Raw genomic sequence first — 16219 nt, 5'->3', positions numbered from 1 at the left:
GATAGCCGGGAGGGTGAGAGAGAGCGTAGGTTACGTCGAAAAGTGACATGTGTAGGGGTATGTGTTGTGTCAGGAACCATGTTGAGGTTAAGAGTGAGGAGGAAGTGATCCGAGGTGTGCAATGGAGTAATGAGCACATGATCAGTGGAGCAATGTCGTGTTTAAATAAGGTCTAGTTGGTTGCCTGATTTGTGAGTAGCCGTAGTTTGCAGGTGTAGCATTTTCCTCTGGTTTGACGTCTGACGTCTCTGTCAGGGCCATGAGGTTTAGTCTCAAATGACTTGTAATAGAAGTAATACAATCTGCTTTTGTTTGCATGCGCAACCAAAATAAAAAATGCACTGTGTAAATAAATTCTAACAGCGCATATGCGTTTGGTTGACATCTGTTAATGACCAATTACCATTTTAGATCGACAAACTGTAATACTGTATAAGATTTCTATTCAAACTGAATAGATAAATAAATATAGGCTACCCGCTGCCGTTTTCAAAGCACAATGCAAAACTGACATTTCATTCACTGATGCGCATCAGTCGGCAACTCTAAACCTGGAAGCACATAAACTTACTTTACTTAAAAAGAAGTAAATATTAGCATTTTATTTTTAAGTTTACTATAAAATAGTTGTATTTGTATTTAATACTCCTTTTTTATTTGAAAATATAATAGTATTATCACACTTTATTATTTAATTATTTTATTAAAAAAACTAAATAAATAAAGTGCAACTATATTAACTATATACATTTTTTTTTATAGTTGTATTTAATGGGTTACACTATGTGCAGTGTGAGGACCAAACCAAATCTCCAGGTTCTCTTATAAGAACCAGGCTGAAAAACTTAAGTGCACCCATATATATAAAACCACCATTTGAGAACTACTGCTCCAAAAATAAAGGATGTAAAAGGTAGTAGGACACTCTTTGTACCTTGGGTTCCTGTGGGTCCTTGGATTCCTGGAGGTCCGGGGTCACCAAAAGTTCCAGGAGATCCAGCTGCACCAACAGGACCAAGTCTACCCACTGGCCCTCTGAGTCCTTTGGGACCTAGAGAAATTTCAGAGGAATTGAAATTGGAGTTAAAAGATAAATAATTGATCAGACTTTCAGTTTCATATCTCTTACTTTTTTCTTACCTTCTGCAAAGAAAATAAAAAAACACTCACCTGGGACTCCTGGACTGCCTGGCAGGCCTGGAATTCCTGCCTGACCAAAAGACCCATCAAGACCTGGTGGGCCCCGTTCCCCAAACAGCATACTGCTGGTTATGTTACGTGGGAACACAACACCTGGAAGTCCCTTAAGACCGGGAAAACCTGAGAGGACAATAAGCAAAACTGATGTTTCAAGAATGCTCGTGATTTATTACTATTAGCTAAATTTTTAAATATACAAAATGCCTACTGACCCTTTAATCCTTTGGGTCCATTCCTGCCAAAATCTCCTGGTTCTCCAGGTAACCCTGGTGGTCCATGTACACCACTAAATCCAGGGTCACCTCTTTGTCCTTGTAAATCCAGAGAGCACAAAAATGAATAAACTCCAATGAATAAACTATTGAAGTACAGTTAAAGAGACAGAAAAATATTAAAGCAATAGAAAAAAACACCTTTAAAACCAGGACTGCCTTGTAATCCAGGGGCTCCAAAACCACCGGGGTCTCCACGTGGTCCTTGTATTCCTGGCCGCCCAGGAAGTCCAGCATCTCCCCTGTCTCCTTGGACTGTTCCAGGGCCTGGTGGACCAGGTAGGCCAGGAGGGCCAAAGGGACCTACAAATGATCCAGTTCAACTGATTTCACTGTATCACAAGAACTATGAGCAACTGCTATTACAAAAGGTGAAGTTCACGCTCAAAGAGAAACAGATCTACAAGGAATGATCATTGCTAGCCCTCTACATCAAGCATCTTTTTGTTATATTAGAAAGGATCAGTTCTATCTTAGAGAAGCAATACAAGTAATGAGAAGAGAGATGTCCTGTACCTTCTCGTCCATCTAATCCTGGAAGTCCAGGGTCTCCGGGAGGACCTGGGATATTAGAAGGTCTAGGCGGGCCAGGGGGGCCTGGATTACCAGGGAAGCCTCTCAAACCAGTGGCACCTGAAAACATTAAATACATGTATGAAAATAAAAGAGAAACAAAGCTGGTCAGAGAAGCAATGACCCCATAATTGCTTGCTTTTTTGGTGTGATTCCCACTCTAATCTTTAAAGAGTGGTCCATACACAGAATTCTCCTCACCAGGGTCTCCTCTGGATCCTTTGTCTCCAGGGCGCCCAAGTGCTCCGGGCTGTGATGTGCCTCTCTCTCCCTTCAGGCCATTCCCACCAGGAGCTCCAGGCCGAACACCTTCAGTCACACCTGAGGACATAAGTTAAATAAATGAGCAGTCACTAGTTTGCACATGTTTAAAGCATAATGTAGAACCTTATAATCAAAGGTTCATCTGATTAATGTACCTGGAACTCCAGACAGCCCCTTGGATCCTGGAAGACCATTGAGTCCATCTAAACCAGGTGATCCTGGAAAACCTGAAGTAAGATTTAAGGCAGGGTATTTCAGAAATGGCAACATGCTGGTTTCTACTGGTTTGTAGAAAGATGAACGACTGCAGGTGCAAAACATGTTTTTAGCAATATCTAACAGTAAACTGGTACAAGTTCTTGTTTCACCTTTCTCTCCTGATGAACCTGGAGTTCCAGGACGGCCTGGATCTCCATCACGCCCCTTCTGTCCTGAATAACCAGGGAGACCCCCAATGCCTGGGAGGCCTGGTGAGCCTATAAACAAATACAACAATAAAATGAAATTGACATTAGGAAAGAAGAGAGCTGCTATTGTAAAATCTGAAATAATTTCAATAGAATCATAAGGGTGGCTCCAAACTTCCACATACCACCAAATCCTGGTCCACCCGGCTCTCCAGGAAAACCTTTCTGGCCTTGGAATCCGAAGACTCCTGGGAACCCTGGATCACCTGGTTCACCAGGAAGTCCTGGACCACCTAGTTATGAAAGACAAAAGACAAAAATCTATTTACAAAATCATACTGGAATATACATTACAAAATGAAATACAGTACAAAAAAATAGAAGAGTTTATAAGACATATACATACTAAGAGCCTGAAAAAGTGTCTTTCTCACCTGGGAATCCAGGATTTCCAATCACACCCTTTTGTCCAGGGGGTCCAGATAATTCATATGAATCACCTTTCTCACCTTAAAGACAATGTTTAGGGACATCACCCTACTATTCAACTACTTGCATTTGCCATACGTAGTGTAGGTCAGAAATAAGGAACATAATTATTATTATTATACTTGGCATTGACAGAATTACAGAGATCTCACCTTTGCCACCAGGCTGTCCTGGAGTGCCTGGGAACCCTTGAACCCCAGGTACACCATCATCACCCTGCAGTGGAGGACAACACAAAAAGTAAAAGACAATGTATCTTTCTGTGCATAAAACATTTTGACAAGTACAAGTATGAGACTCTGAGACCATATTAGACCCGGTGCCAGTAACAGTATTAGTACTGCTAGTGCATAGTAAACTTTTTTACATAATTATACTTGTGGCCTGAATACAGGATGCTTACCCTCAGGCCTGGTAAGCCAGGGAAGCCCATAACTCCAGATGAACCTTTGGGTCCAGGAAAGCCAAAGGAGCCAGGAATACCTGGGAGTCCAGGCTGGCCAGGAAAACCTTTTGCTTGGTCTGCAACACCAGGTGATCCAGGAAAGCCTTCACGTCCAGGTAGCCCTGGAAAACCCTTATCACCTGTTAAAAAGAGAAAAAACATTTTGTTTTTATTTCATTTTGATTTTAATGACTGAATGACTGGTCTTTAGTGTCATTACAATCCCACACTTTTATCACAAGCTGAAAAAATAACTTTGCTTGTCATTAAAGATTCCATTGAATGACTCTACATAACAGCTCAACATCACAGGTCCATGAACACCTCTATGCCACTAAACAGCATGAATTCATCATTAGAAATGAAGGAACTGAGGTCTAATTGGATGGTCTGTCCACTTTTTGTACCTCTTGGTCCTGTGAAACCAGGCAGTCCACCACCTCCTGGGTCACCTTTTTCACCCTTTTCCAGCCGCTCTACTGGAAACAATGGAGAAGAGGGTCCTGGAAGACCAGGAGCACCACGTTCCCCTTTAAAACACAAACATATATCCATTAAATTAGTATGCACTATATTACTGCAGTGCATTTTAAAATGTAATTACAATAAACTATTTTATATCTTGCTTCTTTCTGAAGTTCTAAATTCTTTTTTGAGTGCCTTCTATGGTTTCACTTAACTACAAAAAAATAAATCCAACAATGAAATGTCCTGCAAATGCCATCAATATACCTTTGGTTCCTCTTGATCCAGTTCCCCCAAGTAAGCCATCCTGCCCAGCGAAACCAGGTAAACCTTTAACACCTGGGCCACCTGGGACTCCAGGAGAACCAGGTAATCCTGGGAACCCCAACAATCCAAGAGACCCCTTCTCCCCTTGAACACAGACAACAAAATATCTACATTATGATAATTAAAAGTAAAATGTGCTCATTAGACTATTTTATGCTATTTGAAACAATCTCCGAGATGCTTGTTTGATGTCTTTGTAATAAAGCACAGCATAACAAATTTAAATAGTGTGGTTTTAGAGATAGTAGAAGCATGTTAAAATGACTCCAGAAATGAATCTAAAGTAGTTTCTATCAGTAATACAACTCAAGAAAGTCAAATCAATTTAAAATAAGCTCTTTCTGCAATATCATACCTTTTATTCCTGGTCTTCCAGGTATGCCTGGACGTGTTCCAATGCCAGGCGGTCCAGGAGGTCCCCTAAATCCCTGTGACCCTGGGATGCCGGGAAGTCCTGGTATACCCTTTATTCCACCAGGCCCTGGAGGTCCTGGATCTCCTCTCACACCCTTCAGCCCTGGAAAACCTGTGGAGGAAAAAATAGTTAAAAATATAGGAATTGGCTCTGAAAGTGCCTAGAAATTACTTGGATTTCACTGAAATAAATTCCATTAAGATTTTTATATGAGATAGTACATAAGCTCACAATACTGAACATGTGAACACACTTACCCACTAAAGAAATACTTTAAAAACAGTATGCAGTGCTTTGAACAAAGGTAATTAATGAAAAAACAAAACAAAACATATGTTAATGAACGCAACGCTGTTCATTAACAAATTACTAAAAGATGTAGTAAACGTTCTGGATGAACAACATATTTCACAATTTGTGGTAAGGTCAGTTCAAAGTAAAGGCTAAATCTAGACTGAATGTACAAGCAGTTGGAACATGAAATATTACTTTCATGACTAACTAAAGTTGACATTACCAACTAAAGATGCTGCTGTTTTACCAGGAGGTGGGTTTGTTGTTAAAGGCACACAAGCACAGCAGGGTTAGAGCAAGTTCTGAGGCTAGATTGTTAGATTAGAAGCTAGATTGCTCAAATCCATTGAACCTGAGGATTAGTACTTAAGCACACAAGTTTAGGTAATCTTTTACGTTTGAGTGTTCTATGTGCTGCCTGCTTCATGGTACACAAACACACAAAAAGATGGAGAAATACAGTTTAAACCACTCCAGTGACAAAATACCATGGATGAACTCTTTTCAAAATATGGTCAATCCAAGAAATTACAAATTAACATTTTGCAGATTCAAATAAACATGAATTCTGCATTGTCAACATGAACAAATCACTCTATTAGTTTGAAATAGATGCCTAGAAGGGAGAGTACACCCAACAAATGAAAATTCTGCCATCATTTACCTTCATAAGCCTCTTTTCATCTTTGAAACACAAATGAAGATATTTTTAATGAAACCTGAGTGATTTATGTCCCTTTGGTAAAAGCCTCTTACACCAAATCTTTGACAGTTCAAAAGGTTCATAAAGACATTGTAAAGGCAATCCATATAAAACAATATATAAATACAATAATTTAATTCTGTTCAAGTATAAAAGCATATAAAGTTATCGTGTCTCTACAGAAGATTTGGATTAAACCTACGTTTTGGTGGAATGGACATTTAATGGAAGGACAGAAATCTGTCAGGTTTGACCAAAAAAAAAAATGTGAGTAAATGATGACAATTTTCATTTTAGGGTGAAAAAAATACATGCTCCCCAGCACTCAGTGCTTTAAATAAGAGGACTGGAAACACAAGTAAAGACAAGTGCATTAAGAGGAAGCATTGCAAGAGTGTGAATTGTGTGTTAGAGGAACATCAGCACTAAATCAGGGCATCAGGGAGGACAATATTTCTCACCTTGGCAGCCTAGTGAGGTGACCCACCAAAAATAGAAGAGGGTGACACCACAAATGGAAGGACGGGAGGGTGGAAATGATGGTGATGGAAAAAGAGAAGAAGGGGAGGATGACCATAGAGAAAAGAATAACGAAAACAGATATTTTTGTGAGGAAGATCAGTAAACACAGGCTGACGAAGACTGATGAGAAGAGAAAGATCCAGTGAAACATTTTAACGCAACTCAAATCTGCAGTAGTAAAAACATAATACTCACATGAAAGTTTAAAGAAAACCATAACAACTAGTGTTGTGCAAATAGACAATAGTATCGTGTATCAACGATAGTCAGAGATATTACTTGTGGCTGATGCCTTTGACGATAGTGAGATAATTATTATTATTGTCAGGCTAGTATTATTAACTAATTAATATTATGGTTTATTTGTTCCATCATATTTCTTTTTCTGCATTTTTACATTATAACCAATCACACACGATTCCGTTGAGTTTATGAATGCAGTGGTCAATCAGAGACATTCCGATGAGTCATCATTGAAACTCCAGAGTATTGTTGTTCAGTGCGCGCTCGCTGACTGATTTCTTCTCTCATCATAAAGAACAAAGTGCAGATGTATAAGAGATTTATTCATCATAAAGAGTAGTTAGCTTCACTGATTAAAATGGAAGTGTTTTTTAAAGTGCATAAACTCGCGCAAGACTGAAGTCAGTGATGATGTTCTTTGATAGGGATGAAACGATTACCGGTTTGATGATAAATCATGATAAAATGCCCCACGTTTAGTATTATCGTTTCATATTTTAATTATTATTAAAACCGTATTCGATTACCGCAATTTGATCAACTCAGGATAAATAAATACTATCCAGAATAAAGCAAAGTTTTAAGTGACAGTCTCAGGTACGCACGCAGAGTAGTTTCGTTTTGTGTGAAAACATGGCGGAAAATGCTGGGAGATTTTAAAGGGGTCATATGATGCGATTTAAATTTTTCCTTTCTCTTTGGAGTGTTACAAGCTCTTGGTGCATAAAGAAGATACATCAACTTCGCGCTGTGGATTGCCGGATCGGCTTTCACCGTGGATGAAGCAGAGTCCAGCCCGGGGTCGCCCCATGTGGTTGCCGCAAGCCCGCCGGACGCTCCTTTGCCGAATCCGCCGGCCGCGCCGTTCTCAAGCCCGCCTGCCTCCGCTCACTCTAGGCCGCCGCTCACTCTAGCCCGCCGCCCTCCGCTCACTCTTGGCCTCCGGCCTCCACTCACTCTAGCCCACCGTGAAGGGAATTATACAAATGAATATATGAATGAATTAATTATATGAATGTACCTCTGAATACGACGGCTTATTACGAGATTAAGATTACAAGAATAAAGTCATAATATTTTGAAAATAAATTTGAAATTACGAGAATAATGTCGTAGCAATACGAGAATAAAGTTGAAATATTTTGAGAATAAAGTCGATATTACGAGAATAAAGCATGTGTATCAATCATCTTTTCGATTATGATGAGACATTCGTTTCATTAAATTATAGGTCTACTGTTTCTTTTCATGCCTTCTGATGTTCCTTCATGTTTATATCATGCTATAACTTGTAATAAAGAGGAAAAACACATTTGTGATTTGTATTTCGTGATAAAACTGACAGAATATGAAAGCTGAGCTGTATTATATTAAAAGCAACAAAGCACAAAGCAATTATTGGGTGGCTGGCATGCTAAAAATAATGAATGGATTTGAAGACATATTTCCAATCATTTATTATACTATGAACAAAACAGCTTGTGAATAGTCACTTAACGTTATTTACCTCAGAAAAGACAACAATAACTTCAACGTTTATAACCTTTATAATGTTTTATTGCTGTTTTCAATTATATAATTGTGAGGAATGAAAGGTTGGGCGCCACAGATGTTTTTGGTGGAATTTACACAAAGAAAACTGTATAATTTAATGAAACAAATGTCTCATTGTAATGAAAAGATGATTGATTCACATGCCGCTTAAACTGAGGCGAATACATCGATCTGTTACGTCACATTAAAGAGTGTGAAAAACACATTATTGTGAGTATTTTGACATATTGACATATTGTTTGTATTTTGCTATAAAACTGAGAGAATTTGAAAGCTGAGATATTGTTTTATATTAAAAGAACCAAAAGCACAAAGCTTATATTATTGGGTGGCTGGCGCACTACAAATGAATGCATTCGAAAACGTGAAATATTATTTCCAAGCATACTGTCCCTGTGACTGTGAGTATATGACACATGGTATGATTTCAGCTAATAATCCCACATATATTCAAATCAGTTGCCAGGCCAGCAGAATTTCTCCCAGTGCTCGCAATCCAGGCAATTTGCTTGCGCAACATAGGCTATACTCTCAAAATATTATAACTTTAATCTTGTAATTGCTACGACTTAATTCTCGTCATTTTGACTTTATTCTCAAAATATTGACTCAATTCTCATCACTTTGACGTTATTCTAAAAATATTTTGACTTAATTCTCTTAATTTTTATTTATTCTCAAATTATTTTGACTTTATTCTCATTATTTGACTTTATTCTCAAAATATTTCGACTTTATTCTCGTAATTTTGACTTTATTCTCAAAATATTTCAACTTTATTCTCGTATTGCTACGACTTTATTCTAGTAATTTTGACTTTATTTGCAAAATATTTCAACTTTATTCTCGTATTGCTACGACTTTATTCTTGTAATTTTGACTTTTTTCTCAAAAAAACTCTTAAAGTGTTTAAAAATATCAATAATATTTTTACGTGCCACTAAAACGCTGTCGTATGTGAAGGTTCTTACTGTTTTCAGAAAAGATTCGATGGCATTTTGTTTTCAACTTCACTCCATGTAATATCTAATAAAGAAGTGTTCTTATTGCAATGCTTTGTCCACAAAGGTTACGGGAAACAGCTCTAATTCTGCTGTTCCATAAGTGCCACCTGCTGTCAGAGAGTGGATTTACAGAGTTACCTTTACATTCAGCCTGTCTGCAGTTTTTGTCTGTCCAAAAAATGGACTGAATTTGCATGCCCTGCTGTAAATTTTGACCAGTTGATGAAAAACAGGTTTATGTGGATTCTACCCTTTTAAACAATTTGGATAAGGTATCTAGAATTATTTATGGAGCAGATAAAACACATATAATCATTTATTAATCAGTTTTCATTCAATCATTTTGACAACCCTTTTCTTTATTTTTTTTTAGGTTTACCATTTTATGAAACTTTTTCAAAGCTTTATTTTTTTTTAGGTTTACCATTTTATGAAACTTTTTCAAAGCTTTATTTTTTTTTAGGTTTACCATTTTATGAAACTTTTTCAAAGCTTTATTTTTTTTTAGGTTTACCATTTTATGAAACTTTTTCAAAGCTTTATTTTTTTTTAGGTTTACCATTTTATGAAACTTTTTCAAAGCTTTATTTTAACATTTCGTACGTTATTAGATAAACTGTTGTCAGTCATGTTGTCATTTAAAATAATTGGTAATGTTATTGTTTTAGTGTTTATGCAAACAAAACGTAATTTTATTTGTTGATTTTAAATATAAAACTTGGTGAAACTATTTATGTGTCAGTACTTTTTGAAAATTTCCAGCACATTTGAACAATACCATAATACTGATAACCGTGATAATTTTGGTTACTATAACCGTGATAAGAAATTTTCATACCGTTTCATCTCTTTTCTTTGATAATGTAAATATTCTTTGCTCGTTTTCTGTTGCAGATGTTTGAATAACTGAGGAAAACGTAAGCATTATAATTAGTAACTTACAATGTTTCTATTAAATTGTTATCCTGTTAAATACAAATTCATTCATATTAAAAATATTTTATGACATGACATCCATACGCTACTTGACCAAAAAGATATAATGTGTAGTTAATAGATTACACTAACATTAGGCTGCTTTTAGCCTTACCCTGGAGTTGGTTCACTCTCCGTCTATGAATCTAAGCAAGTAAATAATTAAATAAATTAGCATGATAATATCGTGTATCGCGATCTCACAGGCTGACGATAGGACGATATGACTATAGAGGATATCGCCCAATACTAATAACTACCCAGGTTATTAATGGTGAATAAAATAGATTGTAGAAAAGATGCATCATGACAAAGTCTTAGAAGTTGAGTAGATCTGCCAAAAATTTTAATGTGAAAGGTCTTACTGACAAAATTGCTTACTGCAGAGCTCAAGGTAGAGTTTACCCTAGTATATGTATCTGAGAAGCTCTTGTTGAACAAATACTCACTCATAATATTAGATAAACCACCTAAATTGATTTGATTTGGTTACCTGGAGGTCCATCAAATCCCTTAGCTCCAGGTGGCCCTCTGGGCCCAGAAACACCCCCGGGAGGGATTTCTCCTGGTGGACCTATGGGACCTATGGGACCAGGTATTCCATCCACACCTCGTTCTCCCTTTATGCCAGGAAAACCGTTGCGTCCATCATTACCTAAGGAGGAATCCATTAGTGCTAATGCTTGATATCTAGCATGACTTACAATGTCTAACATGGCTGGGGCTAATGATGTTGGCAGTAGATTTGAAAAAACTAGTGAAAACATCTCATCTAACTTACCAAGCCTCCCTGATAAACCAGGTGCACCAGGTTGACCCTTGTCTCCTGGTTCTCCTGGTCTCCCTGGAGAACCTGGACCTCCAGGGGTGGCCCCAAGGACCACACCGGGTTCTCCCTTAGCTCCTGGCAAACCTGGAAAACCATATCTTCCTGGAGGCCCTTGTAAGCCAGCATTTGTTGTTCCTGGTAAACCTGGATCTCCTCTGGGTCCAGGGAAACCTAATCATAAGTTAGCCCATTTAAAAATGTGCAGTCACATTAGTGAAATTGCAGCGTAAAAGGGTTCATTGTCACTTTTCAGTAGCGTAGAGACGTAAGAAGCACTGCTTACACAGAAGTCAATTTCAAACTTCTGTTGCTCAACAAGGTGATTTTATGTTACCAACTTGAAAATGAGCAAAACTTGTATGGAGAAGTTTTTTGCCCTCCTGCGAAACTCCCAATCACAAGGATTCCTATTGGAATTACTGGATTTTGCATGCAAAATTCAACGGTAAATGTGACTGCACCTTAATACAATTTAATGCATTATAATGCAATTGGAATTATAGTTTTAAATTTATGGCAAGCCCAAACAAGCTGAGCAATTACGGTGTGTAAAATTTGTGGTTAGATGGAGCACCCATTCACATTTGAGGCCGTAATCTTACCCTGAGTTCCTGGCTGACCTCCAGAGCCTGGTTCTCCTCTCTCACCCTTTGGCCCATCAAACCCTGGGCGCCCGCTCACTCCTGGGGAACCAGGCTGACCCTTTGGCCCTAATTTTTATATACACACAAACATGCTAAAGAACACGTTAAAGCAATTTCAAGGTTAAATTACTCCTTATAGTTAAATTACAATTTTCGACTTTAATATACTTTTAGAAATTAAATTACCTGGCACCCCAGGATTTCCAAAGTATCCTGGATCTCCAAGTTCACCAGGAATCCTGCAGGGCAGTGGTGTTCCTGTTGACATCCATATCATTGTCAGTAACATATAAAAATAGTCAAAGATGGCCCATTCCACACACATTCCCTGCAACTAACCATGACAAACCAAGTGTTAAAAGATGGGTGTTTGTGTTAAGCTGGGGACACACTACACGACTAGTTGAAACATTCTAAGACTGAACTCAACACATTTAAAGACTGTTTCCATCGACTGGAGCAGATTATAATCTTTCACAGTCAGAGATGACATGTCATCTGACTCAGTCCACTACACAACACACTTAACGACTGGCACGTCACGACTGGACAAATTCTGCCAAACCAAAAAACAAACAAAGAAATAAACAAAAAAATGCAATATCTGATTCTACCCGCGCTCCTGCAGCCGCTCCCGCCCCACCAAAGACAACAAAGCGGACAACACCAGTGCTTATACTTACTGAAACGTTAAAGGTTAGTTTTTCATTTCTTAGTAAACATACACACTACACACTGACTAAAATTAAAAAAGTGAAAAAGCATAATAGGACCCCTTTAATAAAACAGAAAATATAGCTTTCCTGCAATGTAGGTGTTGCTAAAAAATGCCACAGCAATGTCTTGATTTTTTTCTTCTACATTAAGTCCTATGTTTCTCCTTCTTTTTTGAATTATTGTTTGAACAGACACATTTCGTTATGTCTTTTAAGACACCTGTTTAATTTCCTTAATTATAACATTTCTAGTGCTAATTTTAAACGTTTAGTCAAGCAATAATATATTCATTATCTCATGTTTGTCTGAAAGGGATTAAAAATTAATTGGTTCTGATTAAAAACGGTAGGCTATTTTTTCCCTACAGTTCCCGAGTTACCAGTTAGAACGAAATAAAACATTACTGCTCCATTTATTCAGAAACAAAAGTCATATAAAATGCTATTTGTGTATTTAAATTTGAATTATATTAGTCTACAGTAAACATTAAAGCTCCCAATGGCGCTGTCAACACTGCACTCCGACAGCTGACAGAAGAACTGCAGAGAAATTCATGGCATTGTAATTTCCTTATCCATTTGACACGAAACTATATAGGCCTATAATTAATCTATGCATATAAAATAATTTTATTTTGTGTCATGTTGGTGATTTTTTTATAAAATGTATGTAATTTCGTTATGTTCATATAATCGTTATGAACAAAATTCGTTAGGAAGAATAGCTTATTTGTTATGAAGTTGATTTAAAAATTCTTTATAAAAAAATTAAGAAAAAGTTAAAAGTTAAGAAAATAAAAGAATAACAAAGAAATTCTTGATAATATCTTTAAAATGAGAGAAATCACTGACATAATGTAGGCTATTTTGCTTTCTTCGACTGCAGAATTTTTTTACATGTGATGTTAACTTAAATGAAATAAAATAAAGACAAGAAATAAATCACAACAAGATGTGTAATCTAGAAAAATATTTGACAAAATTACAAAATGAACGCTGAATGACATTTGACAGTGAACGCATCTTCACTACATAGCGGCATATAGCTTACTGGCGACAGTCAAACTCGCAAATATTAAACACGTTTAAAAAAAATCTTTGTGAAAACAACTGGTTCTTGAATTCTAAGATTATAATCTTTAGACACCACACACTATGCGATTTTTCTGCCAACTGCAAACAGCGACTGAGCCCTGGCTGACTGGGCACGATCGCCATCAAGACCAAATTACATTCATAATCAGCATGATAACATAATCGTGTAGTGTGTTCTCTTCTTTAATTGTTAGTAAAAAATGTATCTGAATATCTAAGATCAGTAAATGTTGGCTGATAAGCAAAAGGACAGGAGGGAATATATTGTTGTAACTATGCAATTACATTGCAGTCCAGCATTATAATTTCATGAACTGTCCTGACAATGAGAATGATTCCAAAACCTGTATAAACTGAAACATAGGACCACATTTTAATGTGGTTGACGGGAGATCTGTCATATGCTGTCGATTACCACAGAAAATTTTCAGTTTTCCTCATATATCACTTTTTAATTCATAGTGTTCTAAATAAGCTTTACAGAAAATAATTTCAATTAATCCCATACTTTATAAAAACACATACAATACACATACAATGAAAATGCTTTTCAGAGGGTTTAAAGTAATGTGTAGTTTGTATTTTTATTAAAATGCAGTTCCACAAAAGCTGTTTGCATCGCACTCTTTTGTCACTTAATATTTTATTTTGGTGAGTCAATCTGTTAAATTACTTAGTATATAAAGCCAAGATCCGCACTCAACAAAAATAGTCTTCTTTTTGCGTTAATGTAAAATAAATTGCAAAAAGAAGACTATTTTTGTTGAGTGCGGATCATGGCTTTAAATATTTTTATTAAAGAAATATAGTTTGAGTGACGAATGGAGCGTAAGTGTAGTTCAGGCAGACCACGGCGTGACAGCCAGCATTACTACAATTAAATAAGATATACAAGTTACTCACACTTGCCTTAGTCTGTCTCACAGACAGGAGCTACTCCTTTCAATATCAAGGCACGCCTCTTCTGATTGATCTTAGAATTTAACATACTGCTTCATTGTGTTGGGGGTTTCAAACCTCAGTGAGGTTTGCTTGTGGACAGCTTAGAATCTGAACCCTTCAGAGCAAAGCCTGCCACCAAAATAATGTTCAGGACCTCAACAATAATCTTAATCAAACAGAGTGGTCCTGACTGAACTTATATTAATTAAAGTGGACTTGGATTTGTCCATCCATTGGTGTATGATGCAAAAGTGTTTATTAGCTTTACATGGCCATAACAGGACATATTGGAAATAATGCTAGTAAGTTTCTTATTGCTAAATTCTGAAAAAACAGAGGTGTTAATTATAGGACCTAAAAACTCCGCATGTAATAACCTAGAACACTGTCTAACACTTGATGGCTGCTCTGTTAATTCCTCGTCATCAGTTAGGAACCTATGTGTGCTATTTGATAGCAATCTTTCCTTTGAAAGCCACGTTTCTAGTATTTGTAAAACTGCATTTTTCCATCTAAAAAATATATCTAAATTACGACCTATGCTCTCAATGTCAAATGCAGAAACGTTAATTCATGCGTTCATGACCTCAGGGTTAGATTATTGTAATGCTCTATTGGGTGGTTGTTCTGCACGCTTAATAAACAAACTCCAGCTGGTCCAAAATGCAGCAGCTAGAGTTCTTACTAGAACCAGGAAGTATGGCCATATTAGCCCGGTTCTGTCAGCGGTGCACTGGCTCCCTATTAAACATTGTATAGATTTTAAAATCTTGCTTATTACTTATAAAGCCCTGAATGGTTTAGCACCTCAGTACTTGAGTGAGCTCTTAGGCTGCATTAATTAGGTCAACCAAAACCGGGAACACTTCCCATAACACCCGATGTACTTGTTACATTGTAAGAAGAATGGCATCTGCACTAATATTAGTCTGTTTCTTTCTTATTCTGAGGTCACCGTAGCCACCAGAATCCAGTCTGTATCCAGCCCAGATGGTGGATCAGCACCTAGAGAGGACCTCTACAGCCCTGAGACCCCAACCGCTCTCAGAATCTGAGGTCTTTTGTTTGGTGAATCATGTTGTCTGAGGGCTGTGGGGTGAATCCAGAGAAACGCTGCAGGGTTTCAGGTGTCCAGACACAGAATACAGTCTCATTGTAAGTATTATAGTGTGTGTGTGTGTGTGTGTGTGTGTGGATCCGTTACGCCATATGGACACTGTATGGAGGAAAACAGAGTATCTAACAGCACACTGAAATAAACTCACACTCCTAAAAATAAGAGTTCTTTATTGGCATTGACAGTTCCATGAAGAACTTTTAACATCCATTGGTTCTTTGTAGTGGAAAAAGCTTCTTTATGAAAATGTTCTTCACAGTAATAAAAATGGTTCTCTTAAACTGTTCAGTGAAAGGTTCTTTGAGGAATGGTTAAATGGCAAAAACTGTATGTTCATAACAGTCAGTCATTTCTTCTTTTTTTTCTTTTGAGTTCATGTTCTTTAGTTCTTTATGACATCAAATGCAATAATGGTTTCTGTCTGTCTCTGCATGAAGAGTGTTAATAATTAAACACTCATGCAGTGACTCACACACACACACACACTCTCTCTCTCTCTCTCTCTCTCTCTCTCACACACACACACACACACACACACACACACACACACTCTCTCTCTCTCTCTCTCTCTCTCTCTCACACACACACACACACACACACACACACACACACACTCTCTCTCTCTCTCTCTCTCTCTCTCTCACACACACACACACACACACACACACACACACACACTCTCTCTCTCTCTCTCTCTCTCTCTCTCACACACACACACACACAC

The 16219-nt window shown here is 37.4% G+C and overlaps 1 protein-coding gene across 4 annotated transcripts in view; it reads right to left on the bottom strand.

Moving 5' to 3' along the window:
• The window catches only part of LOC107677838 (collagen alpha-6(IV) chain-like), a 127665-nt gene that overhangs the window by 5881 nt on the left and 105565 nt on the right, over positions 1-16219 (bottom strand). For 3 of the 4 annotated variants that reach the window (XM_016472884.1, XM_016472883.1, XM_016472886.1), the window contains 20 exons: positions 11812-11883; positions 11584-11691; positions 10934-11152; positions 10646-10807; positions 6316-6324; positions 4798-4968; positions 4383-4526; positions 4058-4180; positions 3609-3790; positions 3358-3421; positions 3151-3225; positions 2902-3009; positions 2678-2785; positions 2465-2536; positions 2247-2366; positions 1989-2105; positions 1614-1775; positions 1413-1511; positions 1171-1320; positions 935-1051 (listed from right to left, as the gene is read on the bottom strand). In XM_016472884.1, coding sequence (XP_016328370.1) covers positions 935-1051; positions 1171-1320; positions 1413-1511; positions 1614-1775; positions 1989-2105; positions 2247-2366; positions 2465-2536; positions 2678-2785; positions 2902-3009; positions 3151-3225; positions 3358-3421; positions 3609-3790; positions 4058-4180; positions 4383-4526; positions 4798-4968; positions 6316-6324; positions 10646-10807; positions 10934-11152; positions 11584-11691; positions 11812-11883 — 2382 coding nt within the window. The remainder of the gene's footprint in view (positions 1-934; positions 1052-1170; positions 1321-1412; positions 1512-1613; positions 1776-1988; positions 2106-2246; positions 2367-2464; positions 2537-2677; positions 2786-2901; positions 3010-3150; positions 3226-3357; positions 3422-3608; positions 3791-4057; positions 4181-4382; positions 4527-4797; positions 4969-6315; positions 6325-10645; positions 10808-10933; positions 11153-11583; positions 11692-11811; positions 11884-16219) is intronic. The other variant, XM_016472885.1, reaches the window with a different exon arrangement.

This window comes from Sinocyclocheilus anshuiensis, unplaced genomic scaffold (assembly GCF_001515605.1).
Source record: "Sinocyclocheilus anshuiensis isolate Anshui unplaced genomic scaffold, SAMN03320099.WGS_v1.1 scaffold1077, whole genome shotgun sequence".
Lineage (NCBI taxonomy): Eukaryota > Metazoa > Chordata > Actinopteri > Cypriniformes > Cyprinidae > Sinocyclocheilus > Sinocyclocheilus anshuiensis.
This window is presented reverse-complemented; position numbering and strand designations above follow the sequence as displayed.